This window comes from Rhopalosiphum padi, chromosome 4 (assembly GCF_020882245.1).
Source record: "Rhopalosiphum padi isolate XX-2018 chromosome 4, ASM2088224v1, whole genome shotgun sequence".
In the NCBI taxonomy this organism is placed as follows: Eukaryota; Metazoa; Arthropoda; class Insecta; order Hemiptera; family Aphididae; genus Rhopalosiphum; species Rhopalosiphum padi.
The window spans coordinates 14009725-14037066 of record NC_083600.1 but is presented as its reverse complement, the minus strand read 5'-3'; the positions used below and the strand labels follow the sequence as shown (position 1 = coordinate 14037066).

At 33.4% G+C, this 27342-nt stretch overlaps 2 protein-coding genes across 4 annotated transcripts; one reads left to right on the top strand and one right to left on the bottom strand.

The window, feature by feature from the left end:
• The first annotated feature begins 7082 nt into the window (after positions 1–7082).
• Positions 7083–24866, top strand: LOC132930143 (ion transport peptide-like). Of its 3 annotated transcripts, none has more exons than XM_060995838.1 (4): positions 7083–7859; positions 21182–21510; positions 22930–23059; positions 24316–24866. In XM_060995838.1, exons 2-3 carry the CDS (start codon positions 21182–21184, stop codon positions 23057–23059), a joined length of 459 nt encoding a protein of 152 aa, XP_060851821.1. In that variant the 5' UTR covers positions 7083–7859; the 3' UTR covers positions 24316–24866. The 3 variants fall into 3 exon arrangements, with proteins under 3 accessions (XP_060851821.1, XP_060851818.1, XP_060851819.1); XM_060995835.1 differs by lacking the exon at positions 7083–7859 and adding an exon at positions 8337–8387; XM_060995836.1 differs by lacking the exons at positions 7083–7859; positions 22930–23059 and adding an exon at positions 8337–8387.
• A 129-nt stretch (positions 24867–24995) lies between these two features.
• On the bottom strand, positions 24996–27138 carry LOC132930142 (prohibitin 1). Its single transcript, XM_060995834.1, has 3 exons — positions 26978–27138; positions 25591–26048; positions 24996–25524 (listed from the first exon to the last, which is right to left on the bottom strand). Exons 2-3 carry the CDS (start codon positions 26035–26037, stop codon positions 25150–25152), a joined length of 822 nt encoding a protein of 273 aa, XP_060851817.1. The 5' UTR covers positions 26038–26048; positions 26978–27138; the 3' UTR covers positions 24996–25149.
• Positions 27139–27342: the final 204 nt, after the last annotated feature.

Sequence of the window (27342 nt, the reverse complement as noted above, 5' to 3'; positions counted from 1 at the left end):
AAAAATATAATACATTAGTATTATCTAATAATTTAGATGTTCTTAGGTGGGAGCTCAGCTTTTCTTGAAAAACTGAGATAAGGTTTTAGATTTAGACTGAATGTTTAAACTTTAAAACATTAATATTAATATCATATTTAATAAGCAAGTGCCGAATTTTAATATAATTTTCTGAACTAACAAAATTTTTATCATTTAAATATTTTATGAGTTCTAATTTTTTTTGATATTGTTAAAATTTCTTTTAGAAGCTGGTGTACATACTGTGGATGATTGGAAAAATATTTATAGTTCGTTTTGCTCTATTATAGTAGACATTTCTTCAAATCTGATAATAAATTATAATTAATGGCACGTTTATATTGAATTGTATTTTTTTCGCTTTTAATATTAATTGTATTTTCTGGCAAGCATCTCATTTTAAATAAAAAGTGGATATACCTAAGTTTCTGATGTGGTTTCGTTTATTGAAGTTGAAAAAAAAACATTTTATTGTCAGTTATTTGATAACTGAAAATAGTTTAAATATAAAATAATTTTAAAATATTATATATTAAATAAATATTTATTACTTATTTTAGTATTAAAGATCGATAATATTGATGTAATATTATAATCTATGTAGTAAGGTAATATACAGTATACCAACTAAAACTGTTTGTTTTATAAAATATCGTTTTTATAAGCAATTAAAAATATTCGCGTATCGCATAGTCATAAATCATAATGTTAAATAAAAAATGAATACGTGTCGCACAATACCAATGTCCAGTATGTTATAATCCAGAGAGGAAGGGGTAAGAGTTTGGATTAATTAAAAGCTTATTATCAAACTTTAAACAAATCGAAATAAGTAAATATGTATACTAGACACTCTTGAAGTCTCAAGTACCCATAATCATTAAGTACCTATTTATGTGTACGATTAGATATCTATACCATTTTCTCGACAAATGGACGCAAATGCTATATCATATTATTATAATACAAAAAAAATGACATAATCCAAGCACACCATTTACCATTAGTGTCTTTTTTTATTGTTGTGAATATTGTACATTATTATGTAATATTACACTGTGAAAACTCAAAGTATATGTGAGTTTTATACACCTAGGTTGCAGCTGCAACACAACTAAGTTAAATATTTATTAGTGCCTAGTGGACAACAAAACAGTCCAGTTTTATCATCAAAGATCTTATTGACTCTTTGACCTATGTAAGGATTAGGTACTAGCTAACTCGGGGATACCTATACTGGTCGATTGTCTTATGAACTACAGTTGTTAATGGCTCTTAATTTCCACATTTAACAATACGCGTTAATAGTCACTATATCTGCATGCAGTTTCGCTGTACAATTTATTTTAAGACGACATCTGAGTTTGTAATTGTTATTTTCACTAGATAAGTACTCGTGTAAATTAACTGTTCTATAAATTGCTGGTTCCTGTTTTTTCCCCATCATAACTGCGCGTCATCGTCGTATTTATAATATCATAATATAATAAGCAGATACATCCGAAATATATTTATTTCTTCCAAACGCGTAAAAAAAGCCACGTCGTACGCGAATTTTTTTAACAATTGTTTTAATACTAACATTATGCTCATGAATTCATGCTCTGTGGTGTATAATAACTGCTGCATTAATAATGTAGATTGTAGGTACTACTGCAAACCTATCCTATTATACGTCATGTATACAAGATTCGGCGTTTCCGCATCGGTTCGCGTGCCAAAAAAAATATTTTTTATTTATTTATTTTCTTATTATTATAAATATGTATTCGCACAATATACACATGTTTATTCATATATGAATTTAAGGTATGTACCTTACATTATGATAACTAATCCAATATGGCAATATCTATACAAGAAAAGACGTAAAAAAAATTAAAGACACCAAATATTACCTACATTATTGTGAAATTTTTTAATCTATCACTTAAATGTTTTTAAACACGGTGTATTTGAATAAAATGCATTTATGATTTTTCTTTTTACCTTATATGGGCTAAAAAAAATGTCTAGAAAATGTTGAAGTCTCGTTCGCGGGTAATTTTATTTTTTGTTTAAATATTAGATATTTATATACTTTATATACATACGTCGAAGCGGGGAAAAAATTGAGCGGGGACAAGATTATTATACTCGTATATAATATATATATATATATATAGATATATATATATAGATATCGCTGTTACACATCTATAAAACCCTTATGCATTCGCTAACACGTAAACCGTGAACCGAATAGAACGGGACCGGCTCCGGCACATATACGAATGTAGAGTTACGGAGGAGGTGATCTCCACTCGTCGGAGCCGCTCACACCCTACACGCTACACTGCACGTGTACGCACATAGATACCATCTGCAGACAACAATATAATATATTATTATAACGACAGTAGAATACCTGTACGGCTGCGCGTAATGTAATATATTACCTATATATTATTGTGACCGCGTATAATATTATAATAATGTGCAGTAAAAATATAAAATATAGGGTCCGCGGCGACCTGTACGGACATGTCGGTGAGTCTGTTGTACTCTGCAGACGCACGTGTGTAGGTGGGTATACACGGAGGGGTTTGAATTAATTTTTTTTTTTGTCCTCGGTGAAATGAGAAAGTGTTGTTGCATCAGCCACGCGTTCCCGCACGACGCACCATTTAGTACACGTCTTGGCACGTATATTCGCGCGTTCCTGTACATACGCGACCAGACTCAACGGCTGTATATTCGCATATATTATATACGTATATACACCTCATGTATGGGTACATAATACTCACACGATATTAAGTCGTATACCTACAACTCGACGGAGCGTTTGAATATTTTCAATGGATAAGCTAGTATTCTTTGCGTTCAGCAGAATCAAATTAATGATGTTAGCTTCAATATTAAAATACATTTACCTATACTATCAAAATTAATGATATGGATTATTATCTAGATTCTAGGGCATTTCATAGGCTTTTATTGATATTTTAATTTTAAAATTGTAATATTTTATATAGTTATAACTCGTTTTAAAAATAAAATGTCAATAAAAGCCTACGGATGGCTTAGATAATATTTATACCTTTAAGTTTGATAATAGGTAAATTTACTCTAATATTACAACTATAACAATATAAAATGGATCCTACTGAACGTAAATTTGCTATAATGCTATGTTGTACTTACCTTGTATACGTTTGTAAGACGAAGACAACACATGCGAGTGTGGCGTCATCTTAATGTAAAAAGTATACTTGTACTCAAGTTAAATGAAAATGGCGTATAGAGCATATATACATAACTATGAATTTTTATCAACACACATCACTGACTATTAGTGACTACGCTATTCACAGAATAATAGTTTGATTACACATTAAATGATGATCACAGATATTATAGATAATAATGTATAATATACGCATGCTCTAATTTCTTAATTCCATTTATTATTCTACTTCGTACTCTTGATAATTTTATTTAGTTATTATTAATAATAATATATATTTGAGTATTTAACCATATTTAGTACATTTTTTTTTCGTTTATTAAAACATAATTTTGATGACATTTTTCATCAATCAGCACTTATCAAGTACGGAAAAGGCGATTGTTGATTTTTCCGGGACCACTTTGTCGGTAAATATTGGGAGCCCCTGCAGTGATCGACTATCCCAACCTTCCTAGTTTAATCGCGCCATTAAGTCTGCGTGATAATGACCTAGGCGAGTCATTTTTATATCATATAATTTCTACTACGTGCGAAATTAGATACCTTATTTGGGTTATTTTATATATTTTAAGTATATACCTACCACACGTATTATGTATACCTGCACTGCATATGCGTAGTGTGTCTCGATCTCATGGGCTTTATCAAGTTCACCAAGAGCATCGCGGTCATTACGTTATCGTATTTTGAACAGATTGTTAAATTACACTTTCAGAGTTATCGGCCGTGGAATATATACGTTTTTAAAAAAAAAATTAATTTCTTTCTTTATACCACGGCGCCAAACATTTAATTGTTGTTTTTTTAATTATTGTATGTAGTAGGTAATGTAGTAATATATATATAATATGACCTCGGTAAATTATTTTGCACATTATAATGTTCTCCTTAAATGTTCGTATAAAATATTATTAGGTATGTATTTTATTATTATGCACAACGTTACGTAGGTAGGTATGTTTTGTTTTCAATTTTCTTCGCGCAAACAACTTCAAGGGAATGTGAAAATTCCGATAACATGTTGTATACGCGTTTTACTTATAAAACATAATAATTATATACGATACGATGATAACTTCATTTTAATACTGACCACTATCATATACATGCACACCCTATGTCGTAATAATTGTAGATATATAAATATATATCATATATATATATTTTTATATATACACACCAATATTATAGGTATATAATTGATTTACATAGTTGAGTTCACAGTTTATACAATCAATATTAATCATTACATACAATTTCAGTGAATGAATGAATGGATCATAATACACATATTATATATTATTACATATGATATTTATTATTTTGTATACAATATTGGACAAAGAAATCTATGACTAAGTATATACGGAATAATTGATAAAATTAAAAATCCATGAAATTCAATTAGTATACATTTTTTAAATTTGTCACTAGATCTAAATGTATCTGTATATTAAATAAATAATAATAAATTAAAATATATTTTATAAGTTGTATAACTAATAAAAATTAAAGCCAAAGAAAAACGTTGTCTACGGCCTATTTGCTAAGATATTTCTGTAAATTTTCACTATAAATAATTTTTGGCATGATCGTTATGAGTGAGAAAGAGAAACAACAGTTTAAAATAAAAGAAATATTTATTTTGAAATAAATTAATTCTATATATATTGTACACTATTATATTATTTTTAGTATACGAGAAAAACATCGTGGAAGATTTAATTTTACTTTTATTGTTCTAAACCTATTGACGTAGATGAATAAATTGTAAAAAAAAACTTAATGTCAACATTGGAAATTTAATTTTAATTTTCAAAATCGTTCTGGATAAATAATATTTATTTTATGAGGTATGACTTACGTTTAATACAATTTGATTGATAATTGTTTTGATCACCATTCATAATTTTTTATATGATAAATTAATAATAATATTTAAATATAAATAATAAGGTAAGATACGATTATTTTTTAAATTAAGAGTAACTATTTAGTAAATAATATTTTCAAGTGTTCTCAGCATTTATGTTGTAACAATAATATACTATGGAAGTCATATAGGTAGTTATTATTCAATAGATAATAATATTTTAAATTATTTACCAAATCCCTGTAAATACAACACAGGAAAATGTATTATTTTATATGGTATAATAGCTGGTAGATATATGCTGTAAGTCATTAATCATCATTCCAAAAAAAAAAAAAAGTCTAATATAATATATTGCGAGTTAAATTCGTTATTTGATTCTTGAATGAAATATTATACAGTACTTTGTGCTCTAATAACATATTATAAGGATGTAGTTGGCTTTACATTTGAGTTAAATACCGCACCTAATGATACTATATTTTATTTTGCTGCTTTTTAACTAATTAATCCCGGGGCATGGCAGAAACCTACGGGTGCCCCATTAAAAATTCTGCCAATCAGGCGCCGGGCTTACTCCCGAACTGAATACGCCATACGAAAAAAAAAAAAAAAAAAAAACTAATTAATCCGTGTTATGATAATTAAAAAAAAATATATGTTCTTTATAACTTCAGTTATCGATATTATCATGGACCACCGATTAATTAGTGATTGATAAGTATTGTATTTAAATTAACATTAATTTTAATACAATTAAAAATACGTTAAAGTATTCATTTTATTTTTCTATTTATAGTATCTATGTAATTATTTATTCTTTATCGGTAGCTTGTTATTACTTTCATGAAATAATTGTGTTTTTTTTTTTTATAATATAAGAGGAAATGTTTTACTCTTCGTAAGACATAACCCAATAAAATAAAATTATGTTATATACATGGTATTAAAAATTTTTTTAAAAAACATAGAATCATGATTGTTAGGATTTTAGGATTTGCTTTCAATTTTCATAACTACGCTGTACAAAACAAATTTAAATTATAATTTATAAAAGTAATAAACGGGATTTGATTATTCAGTTATTTGTTAAACAAGTGTTTGAGTATTCTGTTGTTTGCTATTGGAAACGTGCCGGAAACCGTGCTAAACTGACATAGCGTCAAAAATTATAGTCACGAAATTTGTGCATTTTATAACGGGCATTGCAGTTATGTCGATTCCATTTGTTTAACGATTAAAATGAAAATAAGATTTTTTAACGCCGTTCAGTTTATTGAAGACTATATATTTTATTTCCGTTGTGTAATTATTATTTATCGACGTCAAACTGTCATTACGTGATCACGAACTCGTCTGACGTGAAAATCGCGCAAGTACTCTGTTATACAATATCGGAACAAAAGTCCAAAAGTAGGTACAACGTGATATTCTTACTACCTGGGTATATAATATAGTGGTTACCAACATTATTTCCCCCTCGTCAACTGTATTTTAACAACATGGTCGATCGTTTATCGCGCGATAAGTCGACAAAAATAAAAATCGAAATTAGAAGGGGTGAGGTCGACGGATACATCACCGCAAGCGTCGTCGTCGTCGTCGTGGTGTAGCGAGAGGGGTAGGCGGCGGCGGTGGCGGCGGCGGGCCGACACGACCGGGAGACTGGCCGGCGCGGCCGATGACGATGACGAGCACGCGAATCGCGGTCGTTTAAAATATAATAAAAATCTTACGTACACACGCGGGAGCTCAAGAGTAATGAAATTTTTACGCGAGTATGTGCATGTGTGTGTGTATGTGTGTGTGTGTGTGTGTGTGAACAGTGCCCACGAGCTGACGTACACACGGCGATGTACACACGGTGGCGGCGGCTGTGGCGGTGGAACGGAGCCAAGCGACCGGCGCTCAGAGAGAGGGAACCGTGTCCGGCGGCGACTCGCCGCGATGGAGTAGTGGATCGCAGTTTGGCGCATAAACGTGCAACGCTCGTCAGTCTCGTTCTTAGTTTAAAACGAGTCGCCGTCAATTAAACACACACACAAACACACACGCATATATTGCTCGATACGTATACGATTGTTGTGATATTGTAATATATTAAATACACCGCGCTATATTTAAAGTCGTCCGCTCGACGAGTGTCGTTTTAATATATTTTTTTTTTTCAAAAAATTTTTTACGTTTTCGGAATTTTTTTCCGAACCCCGTCGGGTTTTTTTTTTCGTGACTTTCTTCTACCCTCCATCATCCCCGAGTCGCCGCTTCATTCAGTGCGCGGGTTTTGTTTTTGTTGTGTGTCTCCTCCGCGGCCCGCCCGCCTGATCCGGACGTACCTCGTCGTACGCGGGACAGATCGGTACCGAGTTCGTTTTTTGCACGGTGCGAGAGGAAATATGGTCTCCGCGCCACTAAGATGATACCGGCGTACAAACCGTCGGGAGACAGTTTCGTCGAATACATATTCGTGCTCAACCACTCGAAAACCTGAACCGGGCCCAGTGCGCTACCGTTGCACCCTCGGACGGTTCTGTTTTTAACACAGCATATTATAGTATTATACCGCGACCGGACGCGTTTCGCCGTCGTCCCTGTCGGTTAACCGCCGCCGACGCCGCAGCCGAAGCCGGAGGTCCTCCGGGCCACCGCCAGACAGCCGCCGCAACGCCGTCGCAAACGGGCAGCATCGCCCGATCAGCCACCTCAGCCACGGCCGTTGTTTCTCGTAACGCAGTAAGTACCGTAGGTCGTTGTCCGTCCCTCACGCCCCGCCGCCGCCCGTTCGCCAGCGGGCCAGTCGTCACCGCGTGCCCTAGGTTAGTGTCGTCGCCGTCGTCATCGCGTCTACGACCGTCCGATACAAACGTCCCCCCTGCACACGCCACCACCGTACAGGTGTCTATATGTACTCGTTTTGCGCCCACCGCCAACCACCCCCCTCCCCCCCGTGTGCGCGTAGACGAGTTAGGTCTAGTCGTATTGTTGGTATTTTTTTCCGTCTGAACTTGCCCACGACTCGGGTTTCCGATCGATTTCGCCGCGTCTCTTGTTATAAATATTACGAGATTACTTTTATGATAAATCGCGTGCACCGTGCGTGTCTTATTATAGGCGTTTCGCGGGTTGACAAATGGCACAAAAATTTACAACGATAACTCGAGTGTACATATATAGATTAGTCGAAAGTCCTTATAATATACCGCTTTATCAACATGATTTATTATTATGAGATCTCGAGTGTTCGTCGTCGGATATATCGCGGTAAGCGTACTTATTGTATTAATAACATGTGTATAAACTCTAATTGTATCGCCCGCGCGTAGTACGTTAATTGCAACAGTCAACAGATATTATTATCATACCGTGTTCGACGATAGTGCAACAGGTTAACCAAGACATTTTCGATTCGCACGTGTCACTCGACGCGTTGTACATAGGTAGGAAAGGCTTTTAGATATAATTTGACGCATTTCGGTTATCTCGATATCCGTAACGATATCATTATTTATTAGCTATTACACAATATATTATAAATATAAATACATAATGTACAAAAAACAATATTTTATGTACGTTTTTATACTCGATCTGTACGTCAACATATTATTATTACGTACCATAAGTCCATAATTACACGGTTTTTAATAATTCAAACGTTTTTAGGTTTGTACAATGCTGTGTTTTTTAATTATCGTAAAATACAATATCTTATCGATATCATCACATATGGGTTGTCCGAATTTATGTTTAATCCAAATTGATTTATAATCTATCAAAGCGTCACCTTTCTTAAAAATAATCTAGATTAATCTCGAAATACTAAATTGATACAAATACAATCACAGAAATAATTGCAGTATTGAGAAATATGAACATTGTACAGCTAGTTCACTTATAAACATTATGTATTTTGGTATCACTTTCACTGAAAGTTGAAAGGTCAGTTTATTCAAGTTTTTAATCGTCGCAGATTCCTATTTTCGGTCAATAATATTGTATAATTTATTATTATGATTAAGATTATTTATTGTTTTATAAACATAATTGATTTACGTTTTAACATGGCTGAAAAATAATGTGTCTGTAGTAGGTAAAATGTCGCGGTAATCATTCAATAAAAATATAATTTATTAAATAAACCGATAAATTATGTTATGATTGTTAATCTAAATAATAATATTGTAGTCAAATTAAAATTATAAATTACCTACTGATTTATTATTATTCATACCGATGCGTAATAAATCCATTATAATGCTTAAAATAATAATAATAATAATGTGTGAGGACTGATAAGTGATAACTGATAACCATTGACCGGTGCAATGCCAAAGACGAAAAAAGAAAGACGAATTTCATATTTGATACCGGATGCGACGGTGTTCAAGTATAAATTGAAAAAAATAATATATATGTATTAATTTACATAGTGCAGAAATATAATCGCGTAGCGTAGGTACAGTTTTAAAAAACTATTTATCGAAAATATAATTGCAAAATGGAAATAAAAACGCGGTCGTCGTATTGTATTTTTTATATTTACTATGGTGTGTAAAAAACACTATATTATAGTGAAAATATATTACATTAAATTTCACATAACATATTATTGTGTTTTTCGTCGACGGGATTGGTTTACGTTTTGTAGCCGCGTCTCATCCGGGGCGATGCGCCGCGCACGCCTCCGTGTTTACCGTCGTCCGAACGGGGTCGGTCGCCGCGATTCGTCGCGATTTTCCGACGGAAATAATGATGCCTCACGACCGTTCATCACAACGTCGTTAAACGTAAACGGAAACGCGCGAACGAACGAACGTATACGACGAGCACGTTGTATACACACCGGCGGTGGCGAACTAATCGGTTACATTTCGTGTGTATAGGTGCGTATATAATACAAGTAATACAACAGGCAATATAAAAATAAAATAAATCTAAAATAACCATTGTGTGTATTGGATGTTCTGAAATAGCCGTTGGGCAAGTGGCGGCGGCGGCGGCGGTGCGTTGAATTCTTTTCTATTTAGCGGGCGACCCCGCCGCCGTCTTTGCCGCTGGTTTGGGTGCCCGTGTTTTATTTTTCTTTATAGTTAATTTCCGTTTTTAAGCGGCCGAGGGACCGCCTTGAATATAAAATACAAATAACATACATAATATAATAATATGAAATAAACGCGGTCGGTCTCGGGTTCGAGTTGTGTTTTTTTTTCTCCATTAAGTTTTTCCAGACTTACCCATGCCTTCGGTAGAATTTTTTTTATCCCTCTCTGTATCTTTCTCTCTCTCTCTCTGTCTCTCTCTCTCACTCTATCTCTGTCTCTCACTCACTCTCTCTCTCTCGCTCGCTCGCTCAGTCAATTAATACGCCGTATAAGGTTATCGTTTGTTGTACCTACCGCGTGTGTATAATATTATTATATTGTCCCGAAGAGACAATCTATACTACAACTGCTGCTGCTGCCGTCGTGGGAAACCGTCTGCTCTGTCGACGACAAGACAAGACAGGACAAGGGCCGGTGGCCGGTGTAGTAGTTGTGTGTATGTGTATGTGCGTGCCCGTATAAATGAAGAAATGTATGATTATAATTATTATTATTATCGTCATCATCGACCGCATAAATCAATGGTGCAAAACCGGTTGCGGAGGCGGCGCGTGTTTTAAAAATAGAAACGTCGTTTTTATTTATTTATTTTTCGTTTTATTAGCCATGTAATGTGTTATACATATATATATATACCAAGTATGCACATATGGCCCGAGGAAATTGCGCGTAATATTCTCTTAGCGAACGGCTAATTGGCCACCGCCGTCGTATTTAGGTCTGTGTTTGGCGGCGTCCGAGTAGGCGGAAAATGAATACGCATAATAATAACATTATATGTACGGCAACAATAATTCGTGTATTGATATATACCCTCGTGCGACGTACGTCATAACGAAACCGAAAGAAAGAAAAAACACAGTAAATATAATAATATATACGCGCGTATGCTATGCACACGGCTGTTAAAATTCGCGAGGTTCTGCTGTCGATGTGCTAAATATAGAATCGTCTTAATTTTTTTTCAAAAAGCGTAAAATGCTGAGTCGATTCTATTCAAATATCCAACGATCGTCGTATGTCGATCACCGTGACCGGCGGCGGTGATATTGCGATTAATGGCGTCACCGACGACTTTCGTTTTTTTTTTCTCACGGTCCGCCGCTATTGACAAATTATTGTAATAATCACAACGATAAATAGCATTATAGACGGCTAAAATAAATAGTACCTGTATGATAAGCGTCTATTTTCGTCCGATTATTTAGTGATTAAAAGTGTTTGCTTTTTATACTATTGACATTTATTATGATGTAATTCAATGTTAATAACTAATAAGACGTGTAGGTAGTACCTAAGTTGCAAGTGTAACTGTACTAATCAATTTAAACTTACAAATAACTTTTACATTCATATAATACGTTTTTCTTTTTTTTTTCCAACTCGTTTTCCGGTTCGTAAATTTAAAAATAAATGTAAGTACCTAATCGCTTTTACAATAACAATCGTAAGAAAATGTAATCGATTTATACACAATAATAGCTTTTCGGCGACGATTTCGTGAAACAAATACACCCAAAGGCCAAAGGAATGCTTATGATTAGAAATATTACTGGAAAATGTTTACTGAAGATCCACGGGAGTCCATTTTTCTTTCACGCGCCGAAACTGATTAGAATTCGAAGTGGAAGCCGAGCACGTGTGTGCAACAGATCACTCTCGTGCAGCCGTACAGGTCATTTATATTATTCTCAGTAAGCTCGATCGCCAAGACGCCACCCGATTTATCGGTCGTTTTTTGTCCTACTCATAACTCATTTCTTAATCATATTTTCGCGTAAAATTATTTGAGTAATATATTATGTTGTGCTGCAGCTGCAAGTACGATTTATCCGTCTACGTCGCAGCCGTAAATCGTTTAGCGTGTCCACGCGGGCAGGACGTCTGCGAACGTTTCCAGACGGTTTCTGACGGTCAACCGTACGTGTCCTCCGCAATCGTCGCCTTCTGAAGTCTGTCCACAAATAAACGTTAAACGCGTGCTTGACCGTTTCGCGGCCAACGCAGACGAATTTGCTAACGTCCTCTGTCCCGTGATTATAATAAAAATAATAATTAATAAATATTAATAATAAACTCCGACCGCGATGTAACGCCAATCCGTTTTGGTTTTGAGATGTCGGAAAACGGAACTTTTCCAAGTTTGATTCGAGAATGAAGAACCAATTTTTAACGATTTACCACCCCTTTCCCCTGAATTGCAAGTCCACAGATAAATTGGCACAGGTACAATTCAAATACATATAATAATAAATATTATACCAATAAATATACTAAATTTAATTTCCAAATCTTCTTTAAGAATGCTCGCACCCCCTTTTTTCAATAATGTAATCATTCAATACCTGATTTTTTGGATTTTCAATTATACTTAGGACTTAGGATGCAAATTAAATCCTTCATTGTTATAGAAAAAATATGAGGGTAACCTCATGTAAATATACTTGGTGAATCACTCTGTACACAGTACAATACACTATATATGTATATACTATATAGAGGTATACGACACACACTTATGCGTTTATATATCGCGCGTTAGGCACGTACACGAACGCCATCATTACACATGCATAGGTTTAATAACACTTGCCCCATTCCAATATTGTTTTTATTTTTCTATATATTTTTTTTCGACGCTTATCTGTTCTTATCGAAGAATTTTTTAACCATTGGTATTTCACGTAATTATAAGTTTATAACCGCACCACACCGCGACGCATTTACAAACGATTTTGCCTATATTGTTATACATTATATATTTTAACCAGAGTGTATATAATATACACTATTATATTATATATACATAGCGGGCCATGGCTTCGTTAACTCATTTTTTTGCAGATTTTTCATGAGTGGCAAATCTAGAAAACACGATATGACCCACCCTGCAGCATGTTATGTATGATATTATCGGTAGAATTATACCATATATTAATGAACGTGCACCTACTTTAGTCTAATAGACTAATGTATTTTATAATTGATTTTCACAAGCACGCGATGGTAGGTAGTTTGTTTGTTCGATCGTCTCTTGAACATTTAATATATCTGCATATATTTTATAATTTTTAAAGATAATTACAGAACCTTCTGCAGCACCAGTGTTTAGACGGAGGTTTTTCATGTCAACACTTGCGCGAACAATTTCCTTTTCAATTTTATCGACTCGACAACGACAATAATAATATTACCACACATTTTAAATATTCGAATTGGACGCTTTCGTGCTGGTATCACACCATCATATTATGACGTATACGTCCACGTGGCTGATAAGAAATAGATTAAAATCACATATATCGCTCACAAACCATACCTTGGACACGTGAAATTGAACGCGTGACAATTATATGTTATTATTAGGTTTGTGTTCAAATTATAGCAATTTTCCGCGATTACCGAATGATGTGCAGCATATAATTCTTTCAAACACTTACGCGTTGTACAAACTTGTATATCATAATCCGATTACTTATTTATTGCTAATCCTATAATAAAATATATGACACACTACTAATGGCCATCACATGGGCGTACGTTATTGCCAACAGTCAGTTATTTTCGAAAATGTATCGAAGCGATTACATTTTTTTTTCTTGCTTTGCCCCCAACTTATTTCGTGATGCGTGCTACGTGTAGTTCTTCATCAGCTCTTAGGCGAAACAAGGGGATTTTTATCCACTTTTCTTGTCCACTTACAAAATATTAAATATATATTAGTGTACTTTACCATTGTTTTGAGTAGGATTTATTCGCTGTAGTCTGTTGGTAGTTTGGTACCTATAACTACGTGACACGCGTGTACACTGTATGAAGGATGATTAATTCTCTAGTATGGTGTCTTGATTTATGCACTGCTGCAGTGTGCCGCTACCTGATTGCGCAGCTAAAGTCGTTGAATGATTTTACACTTTAGTTTGTTTAATTCTATGTGACTCATGATTTTTAAATTATATAAATACATATATATATATCTAAAGGACTACAGCGTTTTCAAAATAAGTGTAATGATCGCATATATAAGTACGTGCATTAAATGGATATATATTATATATATATATTTTTAATTTCCTTGCGTAGTGTACCTATAAAACGACTCGAAGTGAAACTTCCACATACATGTCTAGCTGCTATTTGAACATTTTTCTGAGACATTGGGTATACAATGGACTGTTTATTATTGTCGTTACACTACACTATAGTATATCTTAACATATTAGTCGTTTTATTTTATATCCATAGAAAAATCTCATATGCATAAATCAGCCAAATAAATTACTCTCAGTTTTTATAGAAATCTAAAGCGCTAAGTAAAATTTACAGCATTATATTATATATAATAAATAGATAATTACGATGATATTCAATAGTGTTAAAACTGAATCTGCCACCATTGCGCGTACACTTTTATTTTTGCACAGTTGAACGACCCACTTAAATTTAACGTTAAAATCCGTTTTGGCGATAAAACAAAGAAAATTTACAGACATTTTCTTAAGATCCTATGTATTTTTTTTCGTTTAGTATACGCATTAATATTTCTGCAGTCGCGTTTTATAAACACACAAACACATATAAGTTAATGTTAATATAAACCAGAATAAATAGATTATGTAGAGTGTAGACAGCATTATATTAATTTAGCAATAATTGTTGTAATATATTACAAACGATTTGATAAAAAAAAATATTTTAAAAATAGTATAATAAAATAGACTAGCAATCAATGATAAAATACAAATAGTGCGGAGAATTTTGAAAGTTCGATATTCGTGATGTTATCATCGACTTATTCTGCAGAATTAACATTCCAATTATTTTATGAGCCCGTGTGTCAAAATTTATAAAAGTTATCTCAATTCAACTCCCCTACCTCCCATCCAGATATTATATACATGCAGATGACGACAGTATACATATATCTCTAAATTGTGTATATGTATACATTGGTTTACATTATTTTAAGAAACAAATGCGATATCGTCGTACATTCGTACTAAGCTAACTAATACGGTTTTACAGTTATTTCTGTCGGCGGCTCGGAGCGATTTTTAATTAATTCTGTGTTGAAATGAAAATATAGACTTTCGGTGTCTAAACTTCGCACGGCCGACATCTAGAAACAAATAGCCGAATTAATAGAAAGACATACGCGTGTCTAGGAATAGCGACATTATTTATTATACACGACTTTCGAGAAATCTGTTCGGCAATAATAATAATAATAATAACTGTCCAGTTCTCTTGTTCACGTCTATTACGAAAGCTGTAACGTTATCATCACACACGCAATTATGGCCGTCGGATGTCACGGTCGTGCGAAAAGAGTGGTTTTGGCCAAAGGTTCTTCTTGCAGAAATACGTCGGTTTTAATTTTTTTTTCTGACGTCAAACGAATCGTGTCACGTTTTCACGGACTGCATGAGATGCGCAGCGTTTGTGCCAAACAAAAAAACATAGTATACAGACGTATATAAAATAAAAAAGGAAAAAATATTCGTGAAAAATATCTCCGCGGGGAAGACGCGATCCGATGACGATTTTCAATCGGTATGAAATGAAGATCTCAGATAGTGTATATGCAGATACTGAGATGCCTATACTAAACATGTTTTTAGACGAGACCTATCTATTATTCTCCATTTAGACGACTATATAATTATATGACTATATTATAGTCTTCGTTTCGCCCCAGCGACACATGCGCAGAGTTAAAATGAACTTTTTATGATGATACATAAATACATTTATTATTCCGTTATTTCTGTATAATTAAACTTATATAATATAATACCGTTTAAATATTAACGATAATATTGATATAAGTTTGGTAAATTATTATTATTATTATTATTGAACGCGATGCCCGAGAACATTGATATTATAATTTCTTTAGCGAACTCAAAGGGTCAATATAATATGTCTAATTATATTTTAATACTGCGCAAATTGCGTATGACGCCGAGTAATTAGTGAACCATTATACGATTTTATTACTATTATTTCGCATATGCAATTTCGATAGCGCGCGAGTAGGCAGTTTTCGGCAGTCCGTTGGAACAAACCTTTGAAGTATTGGTCCGGGTTATCAATCTGTGTAGAGATATAACAGTGTACGTGTGTGCGCCGTGCCTTAGTGTGTATAAAGAGCTTATAATTGATAATAATAATAATATATAGTAACGTCGCGTATTACTCACACTTTCGGCCGTTCCACATGTGTACACAATACTATATATTATTATATTAGGTATAATCATTGTGCATCGTCGGTTTCCGCTCGCAAACTGTATACTATACGCTTATCGCATCGCACTATAAGAATAAGAATAATAATAATAATAATAATAATATAATTTACAAATCACGCGATAAATGCCTATATAAGTATACAAGTAGTTCTATCATTTCACACGAGACTTTCCGAGACGTTTTATAATATGTGTACGAACAGTCTCATCGTCGTCGCGCCCGCGCCCGACGGTGATGTTAAATGCAGCGACGCCCGTCGAGGGTAGTTATGCAAACAATTTTCAATATAGCGTGACACGATTCCATTCTTTCGTGGTACCTATATATACCTGTACGAGTCGACCGGGTCGGTGACCTTTCCGGTGTTTTTTTTTTTTTTTGTTTTTCATCTCCCGTGGACCGATCCCGTGTGCCTGCCCCGGAATGTGTGTCTTCCGATCTAGGTCAAGGCTCCGATTCCCGAGGCGATATCAATTGAGACAGAGACAGAGCAAAAAACAGGGGTCCCATTATATTGTGATGTGCTATGATCGCTGACTTATTCCTGACACGAGTCGTCGTCGCGTGCACGTAATATATAATATATAAATATAGATATATGTTGCTATTCGTGAGCTATGTGTATATAATGAGGACCTATACGTGTAGGCATTTTTTACGGGGTGAAAATTTTCAATAATTATATCTATAAATAATATGAGAATTTGTATTTCATCGCTGCTCCCTATATATTCTTTAGATTTTCTGTAAGGCTTACGACAATGTGTATAGAACTGCAGAGTTCTTAAGTGGGGAGGAGGATCGATTCCTCACAGCCACCTACCGTTTAGACGATGCGACGACAATTGTATTAGGTACAACAACGTGCACTGATTGTTGAAAAATAATATTTTATTAGGTTTATATTATTATCTATACGATTATGAATTATGATGCATAATATATATAGTATATGGGGGTAATTATTAATATATTATTATATAATATATATTATATATAAATAATTATTATAAATAAGTATATACGGGTGACTTATATAATAGTAACAAGTATATCAGCTGGTTGAACATTTTTTTATTCGGGTTTTAATCGTTTGCAAACTGTCCAAGGTCTCTTTCCCGTGCCTCGCGGGCCTCCCGAAGAAAATTCCATAATAAAATGAACACGCAACTCCTTTGGTCGCTCATCCACTGATTGCACGACACGGATCGCATAATCGTTTAATCGATTTTATACTATCTACATTAGTCGTATACGCTATAGGCACCTGTTTATATATATATATAGACATAGACATTAAACACACTTCTATATACACGGGCATCCACGTGTCTAAATTGCGTTTTTGCGAAACGGCGCAATTTTTATTGCCATTAAATGTACGAATGAGGTATTCGAGGTCGTAAGTGAATTTTGCGACCGGCTTAAACTTTTATTGCATGTGTGCTGCACTCGCCAAAGAAGAAAACAGAAAGCTTCCACATGCATTTATCATCCGAATCTTTGAGTATATAATATTGTAATGCGATTTTTTTTCTTGGATCCAGCACAAGTTTTTTTTTTCTCACATAGTCATTATTCATTATATTACACCACACAAAATAAACGCGCAATCAATTATCGTCTTACACAGTTTGTCTTGTTATTAAATACATTTTGTTTCGTAGAAAAATAAATGTAAGTATCTAGTATTTATACACTATTACGAGTCGTATAAATCCAATAATACACGCGAGTAATAAACGCAATTTATTCGGATGGAAACAAACAGCTTTGACAGAAACAGCGATATATAGGCGCAAGTCGAAATTAATTTCAAAGTATATTATTATTAACGTTTAAGGAGAACACGCGTGATTTATGTATTATACACAATCGAAAATTATACATTTATTTATAAAACTATATAACGTGTGATATATATATATGTATATCTTCGTCTTTTTTTCTGTATGTTATTTTATGTATACTTTACCGCACCTATCGTGTTGGAGTATCTAACCCGTGTGATATATTTTATTTAATCGCTGAACGCGAAAACAACGCCTATTATATAATATATAGGTATGCTATGCATTAGTGTATAGGCACCTAATACAAAAAATGTAATTAGTTTCGTGTATGATACGTATATAGGTATATATAGGTATCTATGCTGCTACTCAATGTTAGTTTGGCGAATAAATCGACTAACAACGATTAGATAAAACGATTAACATCGTTTATAACCGATTCGTATATGTATGAAAATTATATTTAAAATCGTAAACGCATTTCGATATTACTACTACGTGTATCTATTTTACCGAGTTCAACGATAGGTATAAATATTGTCAACATTTCACTCCTTCTATTCCCAGTTCTCGTACCATCGCAGCCAAGTCGATGGAACCGACGAAAATGGGTTGAACGCCGCGGCGGTCGTCTCGACGACGGATTTGAGCTGAGCACAAAATATTATAAATTATCAAACGAGTTTTTCTCGGAATTAAACGCATCTGCGCGTTTACGCGATATCGCGATAACATATATTATAAATCATTCGTTTTAAAAAAATAATAATAACAAAAAAATTACAAAGGTGCATATATTATATAATATGTTATAATATTATTGAAATACAATATTATAATGTATTATAACAGTTATAATAGTATTATGACGTTGGGTCATCGTCATCGAGAGAGCTTAATATATATACGCGTGTAAAATACAATATATAAAACGGGTAGGACTTTGCGGGAAGAGTTGGGCGGTTATGTCGATCGGTCTGTACATACCGTTTCGTGTATCGCAGTAAGTATAGAATTCATCGTTTTGCGACCTCGATCCCGATATTGTAATCGTATATATTATATTACCTAAACGTACGCGAAAGCTAAAAACGAAAAATATACGCAAACGTTTGTCATTATATTTTAATTACGTTATTATTTGCGCGTACAAGTGCGGAACCCAGCAAACCTCGACGCACGCGATATGTGTATGCGGTACATAATATATATAGGTTTTATTATGGCGCGGCGGTGATGCAGTTGTATACCTATCTCCGCTATATATCTATATATATTATGCATGGCGATGACGCGTGCGCCGCTCTGCCGAGGTGACATTGGCGTAAGAACAATAAATTATTATTCCCTCGTCCGACAATACTCTGTATACCTATACCTATATATATATATTTATTATACACACTTACGAACACACTAAACTCTTATAAAGTGCATACGTTATAATATTATGTGGGCAATATGGACCGCCGCCGCCGCCGCTCTGGTACATATTATAACGACTTATCGTTAGATACCTAAATATGTGTTATTATGCCGTTTATAAACTTATAATATTATATAATTGTATCGGTGACAAAATTATAATAATATTTTATTATTATCGCCCGCGGCACCGTAAGTCCGTCGTGATGCCAAGTCGCCACGATGAATTATATATACAGTGTATATATATTATACTAACTATCTCACGGAATATATAATATCTATGTAATATATTTTACGGTGTATATTGTGCACTGCGCGTCACCTGCAGAGATGACGGAAAATTCAAATCGTTTACGGCGTCTGTATAATACGTAAAATACACGAAATAATATATTTATAATATGATATTATGACCGTCGTCAGCCCATACAGCGCCGTATAAACATCACAATATTGTGGGTTTCGCGGTCGAGTAAATATTTATATTGTATAAAGTCGCGTGCTGCTATATATATACATATACAAATATCATGTAGGTATGCGTGTGTAGTAGATGAGGTTCCGTCGTCGGGCGAGACAGCGTTTACGCGAAAAATTGCGCAACGAAAAAAAATTTGGCAATGATAGTGTAATATATTCATAGAAATTTCGTTATTTGTGCAAGTTGTAGCTATTTGCACTGCATATACATAATAATGCACGATTATTATAATACACATATACTCGGCGACGCGTAATATGTCATCACACGGTGTCCTGTATGTGTGTGTGTGTTATCAGAGCAGAATATTCACGTTCGACTTTATATAATAATATAAAATAAGACTTTATATAATAATATAAAATAATAATAATATTTTGTTTTAATGATGTTATATTGGGAAGGCGACGGGCTTTGTACTTTTGCAGCGAGATCGCGCAGCTATAAATATATAATATTATGATATTACAGTAAAACCTCGATAAGACGGAACTTCGATAAAACGGAAACCTTGGTAATACGAAAAATTTCTTTGGTGCTTTTTTCAAATTTCATTTTTTTTTGAACCCCGTCAAAACGAAAATCCTGTTAACACGGAAAAATTGCATGGTCCCAAGCGATTCCGTCTTATCGAGGTTTTACTGTATTTATATATTTTATAAAATAAAAATCTGTAACGAATTTTTCTCTCGTTAAATATACGTATTCCCGCGGGACCAATGATGTCATGCGAAGCTATCGCACTAATATATATATATACCGTCGGCCATCGCTCACCCGAAACTCATCCACGGCCATTAAAAATGTCCGTTTTTGAGTGATTCTCTCGACGCCGATCTCGCGGTCCACGCGTATTCAATATTGACGACCGGCGGACGGCCCTGCACGGCGGCCACACCTCTTTTTTTTTACCTAACACAATATAATAATATATAAATGCCTTTTTTACACGTCTGTGGAATTTGTCTAATATGAATTTTGTTTTGTTTTGTGCAGATGTCGAAATACAGTGTGATGGGCTACGAACCCGCACTGGTACTGGTCGCTACGCTGATGGCGATAATGGCCGTGTCCGTGGTCGCCGTGCCGGCCGCTCACCACCTGCACCACCACTCGGGCGGCCACCACCGGATGATGTCGAGCAGCGGCGCGGCCGGGTCGTCGTCGCCGTCGGTGTCGGGCATCGATCACCCGCTCAGCAAACGGTCGTTCTTCGACATACAGTGCAAGGGCGTGTACGACAAGACGATATTCGCCCGGCTGGACAGGGTGTGCGAGGACTGTTACAACCTGTTCCGGGAACCGCAGCTCCACTCACTGTGCAGGTTCGCATCGCCCTCCCGTCCCCATCGTCGCCGCGTTCCGTTCGACCCGCCGCCCACACCGCTCGCACGCCAAATAACTGTTGTACAAATCCCCGTCTCACGGTTTTATTACGCGCCGCCACGTCGTCCGCTCGTTTTCTTTATCTTGTCCTTTACGAAGAAGTTGGTTCGCCACTTTCATTCGCGTAACAAACTATTAATACATCCACGATGCCGTGGCACTTCGCGATAACACGCTCACTTTATATAATATATGTGTATACTTGCACAACGATCATAATAAATTACATCGATTTAAATGGTCACGAAGCATCTCACCTACACTCAATTATACGTACAAACGTTGGAATTTTTTCTGTTAAAACGCGACGATTATATATAAATAATAATGAGAAAACGATCGTCTTTTTCCGCTCAATAAAACATGTAACCACTTAATTCACATTATAACTATTGTGGACTGTGTTATACATTTTAAAACAACAAATATGTGTTTGGTCTAAAAAAATTAATAATAATTACAAACCTACCTAGCCGATAATATCAGCGGACATCGCATCTCTTGTACGTGCACTCGTCGTGTGCATTCTTTATCATAGTTTTAAGTCACTTCCGGTCGACGGTATATGCTCAAAAAACTATCGTTATGTTATATAATATTATATGTTTGAGCGCGCTAAACGGTCCTTTCTATCCGAGATCGGATATCGCATATTTTCTCTGTTTTATACATTTATAATACTCCCACCTGTCTGTTCGGCAGACGTCGCAAACCGTAAATTAAAATATGTTATGTCACGTGAAATAGTACATCATGATACGTAACACAATTTAATACTATAAATAACAAAATACCTTTAATACCTGTTATAAAATATATTGCGTGGTCCCGTATCGTATCGCTTAGTATAATAAATAATATATCGACACGATTTCGGAGTGACAACTGTTGGTCTTGCACTCAACAAGCATCTGTGCGAAAAAGTGCAATTGAGCATAATATAGTTATTATCCGCGAACCGAAATCCACTAGAATTCCATAGCCGTATACGTACAATATACATAGAATATTTTTGGTATACCGTACACTATATACAGTCGCTAACTTCTGGTGGCTCGTCCGTCAGTTGGTTTTTTCTCATTTTTCCCTACGACTCTATAATGCCGAAAAGTACGTCGTCCTTCGCCGTAGGTCACTGTCGCAAGTGATAAATAATTTTAACAATAATAATATAATATTTTACTGCGTCCAACGTTCATATTTTCGAATACATTTCATCAATCGCGTCATTTGGCGTGCGGGATGTTTTGAATTTTGTTTTTTTTTTAATCCACGCGAATATTCCCCCTCTCCAAAATATCCACTCACCCTCGATGGTCAGACGACAACAAATACCTAACAAACAGTTGGTTTTGCAGGAAAAATTGCTTCACGACAGATTTTTTCAAAGGATGTCTGGACGTGCTCCTGCTTGAGGATGAAGTGGAAAAGATACAGAAGTGGATTAAACAGTTGCACGGGGCTGATCCTGTCGGGGTTGGGGCTTAGGTATTTTTTTTCTTTTGTTTATCATTGTTAATATTATTATTATTTATTATTTTTACGCTCCACCGATCCTATCCTTTTCCTACGGGTACTTAGGCATAATATACGATTAAGGGCTCGGATGTCGTTGTTCTTAAATATAGTTGAATTACTTCGATATTTTATTTATATAATGAAATCAAATTGATGGTCATCACTCGTCGATGCTTTTAATATCAATTTAATTATATTTTTAAGTAAAACGTTTTGTAATATTTAAGGAGGATAAAATATAATAATGGATTTCCTACATAAATACGTCGTGAAAAATAATATTTATCGTTTTCAGATTTTATAAAACTTTTTATGGCATAAATTTAAAATATTTCAACAAGTTGTATCTATGTCAAAATGTTGGGAAATGTGTAGGTAAAATTATAAATTACTGTTACATTAAGTTTGTTTACATTGCATACTCGTTTTATTTAAAATAATCTTGCTTATTATTATCTATAGCAATAAATTTAAATTTAAAATTTTTTTTAACAACATCCTAACCCTGTGGTAATGATTAATGCGATTATTAAAATGTACGTGTTCTCAGTTACCTACTTAAATAGGTCGGTTTATAAGTAAATGGTTATCGTTTCTATAGTTTTTGTTTAATATTTCACAATCGAAATGGACTAATAGAAAAAACCAACGACGTGTGGAAATATGTGAAACGCTGAACTTTGACGTTTAGAATAACAAAACAATTTATAACATATATAAATATTTAGCAAATTCAACCGTTTGCGGGATAGCATGTGTCAGTCGGTAACCTTATATTATTCTATAGAGATTTCATAGCCAGCTTTATTATTATTATAAATGTTCAGTGGACTGAATTGACAAAAAAATATTATATAATAATAATATAATATATGTATACGATAATAAAACAGAAGAGGTCGTGAAATGCATATTTACTTTAATTATTATCAACAGGTTTTTTATAATTATTTCGAAGGGGTGCTAGGGAATAGATTGCATGACATAATCCATCTTAATTTTTCTTTATCTCATATTGTTTGCGAAAGTTATACAGTTTGTTTTTTTACATTTCTTCATTGTTTTATTAAACATAAAATAATTGCTCTGTTTTTACCACTTTTGTATTTTGTACCCTTAACATTATTATTGATAATTAACTAACATTAATCATAAATTATTTATATTACCACTATATTTACTAATAGGATCTTAACTAATTATTTTTTTTTTTTTTTTTTTTACAGATCTACGTGCTTTAACACGGTATACTTTAAGGCTTGTTTGGAGTCTCTTCAAATGTTAACAGAGGAGACTCAATACAACCAGATGGTCGAGTTTTTGGGGAAGAAATAAAATATATAATAATAAATTATGGTATATGTACTCCCCTACATATATTTTATTTATTTTTGGTTATTTATTTATAAACCAGACATTGGCCGTCAAAAAAACCTATTCTAGTCTATTCAGAGAAAGCAACAGCATTACATACAAAATAATATCGAAGAAATATGTTTACTTTCCCTAGATGAATTTTTCTAATTTATTAAATAGATCATAAGATTTTGTTTTTAATTTTTGTTTATAAAACTTATTTAATTGTTTGTTTTTAATTTCTAAGAGTTGTATTATAAATTATATTATTATATATAAAAGAAAACAAATTTTAATAACTTTTAATAAGAAATGTGTAATATTTTTTATTTTATATAAAAAGAAAACTGTATTTTTTTTTTGTATTTATTTAATTTAAAAATGAAATATAAGATGACAACTCTGATGAATTTATGACACATAGCCTTGTTTCACTAACAAAATATTTTTAGCCTTTCGCTTTGAGATAAATAAAAAAAATATTTAGACTCTTTAAGCAGTTGTTTTGGTATTTCTAAAATATAAGAAAAAACTGGTTTTTAAGTTCCCATTCCTATATAACTCTGATTTTATTGCAACAAAATCATATTTCATAATAAAAAAAAAATTACAGATTTAATGTATAGTTGGATTTTATATTACACTGTGACGAAAAAAAAAAAATTCATAACTGTCTAAATAGTTTCTAAATACATTATTGGAAATTATTGTGTTGGTAAGTTAAGAAGAATGTTTTGTCCTGGGGGGAAATATGATACTTGTCTAGATCTAGATAGTTGATAAGCTATATCCTCTGCAGCTTCAATTCTTCTCAACTCTACCAAACCTTCACCCGCATCTCCAAATGATTTTGCCAACATTGAAGCAGCTTCCGAATCTCCTTGGGCAGAAATAATAGAAGCCTGCTTTTGTTGTTCTGCTTTTTCTACCAAAAATCTGGCTCTTTCTGCATCTTGTTGAGCCACTTGTTTCAACTCTACGGCTTGAGTGAATTCCTTACCGAATGTTAAATGGGTAATTGAAATATCATCTAATACAACACCAAACTGTCCAGCACGTTCGATAAGAGTTTCGCTAACCTAAATTAAAATAAGTTATTTAATTTATAAACAAAAATATTGCATTCATGAATTTTTTTTATTTACTTTACGAGAAACATTTTCTCTCTGGGTGATAAGTTCACCAGCATCGAATTGTGCCACTACAGCCTTTAAGACCTCAGTGGTGATTGAAGGTAAGACACGTTCATCGTAATCTACACCTAAGATGGTGTATATTTTGGGCAATTGCTCTGGAAGGGGTCTGAACAATATTCTGAGGGTGATGTTAACGTTTTGCAAATCTTTGCTACCAGTAATGACTGGAACATTCCTGGGACGTGATCGAACATCAAAAATGATTGGCTTCTGTACCCAGGGAATCAAAAAATGTGTTCCTTCTCCAACCACGGTGTTCTTTATTCCTGTAAATCTGTCAAATATGACAGCTCGATGACCACCATCAACATTATATAATGCTGTATTAGCTACACTGCCAGCTACTGCTAGACCAAGACCTAATTGACCAATTCGATTGAACAGTTGTGCGGCCATACTCGTCAAATCTATTAAAAAATATAATGAATTAAAACCATAATATAATATTACAGAAAATGTAATACTAGAAATTGAACGAAACATAGTTTATAATCAATTATACGTTAGATATAAGATATAATACAGCCAACAGGAATCTCGTATCTTAGTTGTTTCTTATTTGGGTTTTAAAATAAAACATTTTATATTCTTTTTCCTCTAAGTAAAAATTAATATTAATCATGATTTTATAACTGTTTGTGACCTGTAGTTATAACCAGGTTTATAATGTGATTATTTTTAATTTTAAAATAAATTCAAGTGGTGATTACGGAGTACGGACTATGATATAATAATATATCTGATAATATAGTTCTATGCTAGTTAAGTACAAGCAGTTAAATGAAAGAATAAAAATTATACAGTAGGTAAGATTTATGCAGTTTATGTTTAAGTAACGCTAACATATTATAATTTAATATTATTTAACTTTTATAACTCAGTAAAATATTTATACTTATCTACTCATAATTGATAAGATTTTTTTTTTTTTTAATTCCAACAAAAGTATTCAATGGTGTATTCTGTTTGTAATTTTGAGTAATAACGTTTCCAAGTAAGTATTAAAGTATGTCTTTGAATAAAATATAAAAAACAGACATTAACGCATTACAATGTATCGGAAAGCGAACTTACAGAATACATAGTTACTTCATTCACCCTATAGCTGTCTAATCTATCCAAATATTATATTATTATAAAGTACAATAAACATGATTAATAAAAATAAATGTTTATATAGGTATGATTAATTTATACAGTAAAGACTTATAGTTATACATTAGCACATACATTGCAACTGATAGGTAATCATAAAGCTTCGATATGACCTGAATTAATTACGATTTTATTTACTGTGTATGAATTATTAAAATATCTATGCTTAAATCATACTTACGAGCTTTCGCCAATCCAACAAATAGGTATTAAAGAAAGTAAGAACTTTTAATTTTCACTTTGGTTTGGTAATTGGTTAACTAGACAGTAGAGGATTTATTCATCAATCATAAAAATCGGCAAATTATATTTTATTTTACATGATTCATTCTTAGGTTAGGTTTCGGTAAAAGTTGCTAACATCATTCTTATATGAAAATGAAATCTTATTAAAATTAAAATACTTATAAACACAATATAAACTTCATAAACATAATAAATTAATTAATGTTATTTAAAACGATCAAATAATTTCATTCTGTCACCGACAAATTTTTAAAGTTTCATGTTAATTAATTATTAAAATAAAAATTGTAGATTGATAAG

Excerpts from the sequence above, each read along its gene's own strand:
- LOC132930143 (XM_060995835.1), top strand. The coding sequence starts at position 8,352 with ATGAGATCTCGAGTGTTCGTCGTCGGATATATCGCG. Across the intron at positions 8,388-21,181 it reads TCGTCGTCGGATATATCGCG|ATGTCGAAATACAGTGTGAT; the intron begins GTAAGCGTACTT and ends TGTTTTGTGCAG. Across the intron at positions 21,511-22,929 it reads CAGCTCCACTCACTGTGCAG|GAAAAATTGCTTCACGACAG; the intron begins GTTCGCATCGCC and ends TTGGTTTTGCAG.
- LOC132930142 (XM_060995834.1), bottom strand. The coding sequence starts at position 26,037 with ATGGCCGCACAACTGTTCAATCGAATTGGTCAATTAGGTCTTGGTCTA. Across the intron at positions 25,525-25,590 it reads GAGAAAATGTTTCTCGTAAA|GTTAGCGAAACTCTTATCGA; the intron begins GTAAATAAAAAA and ends ATTTTAATTTAG.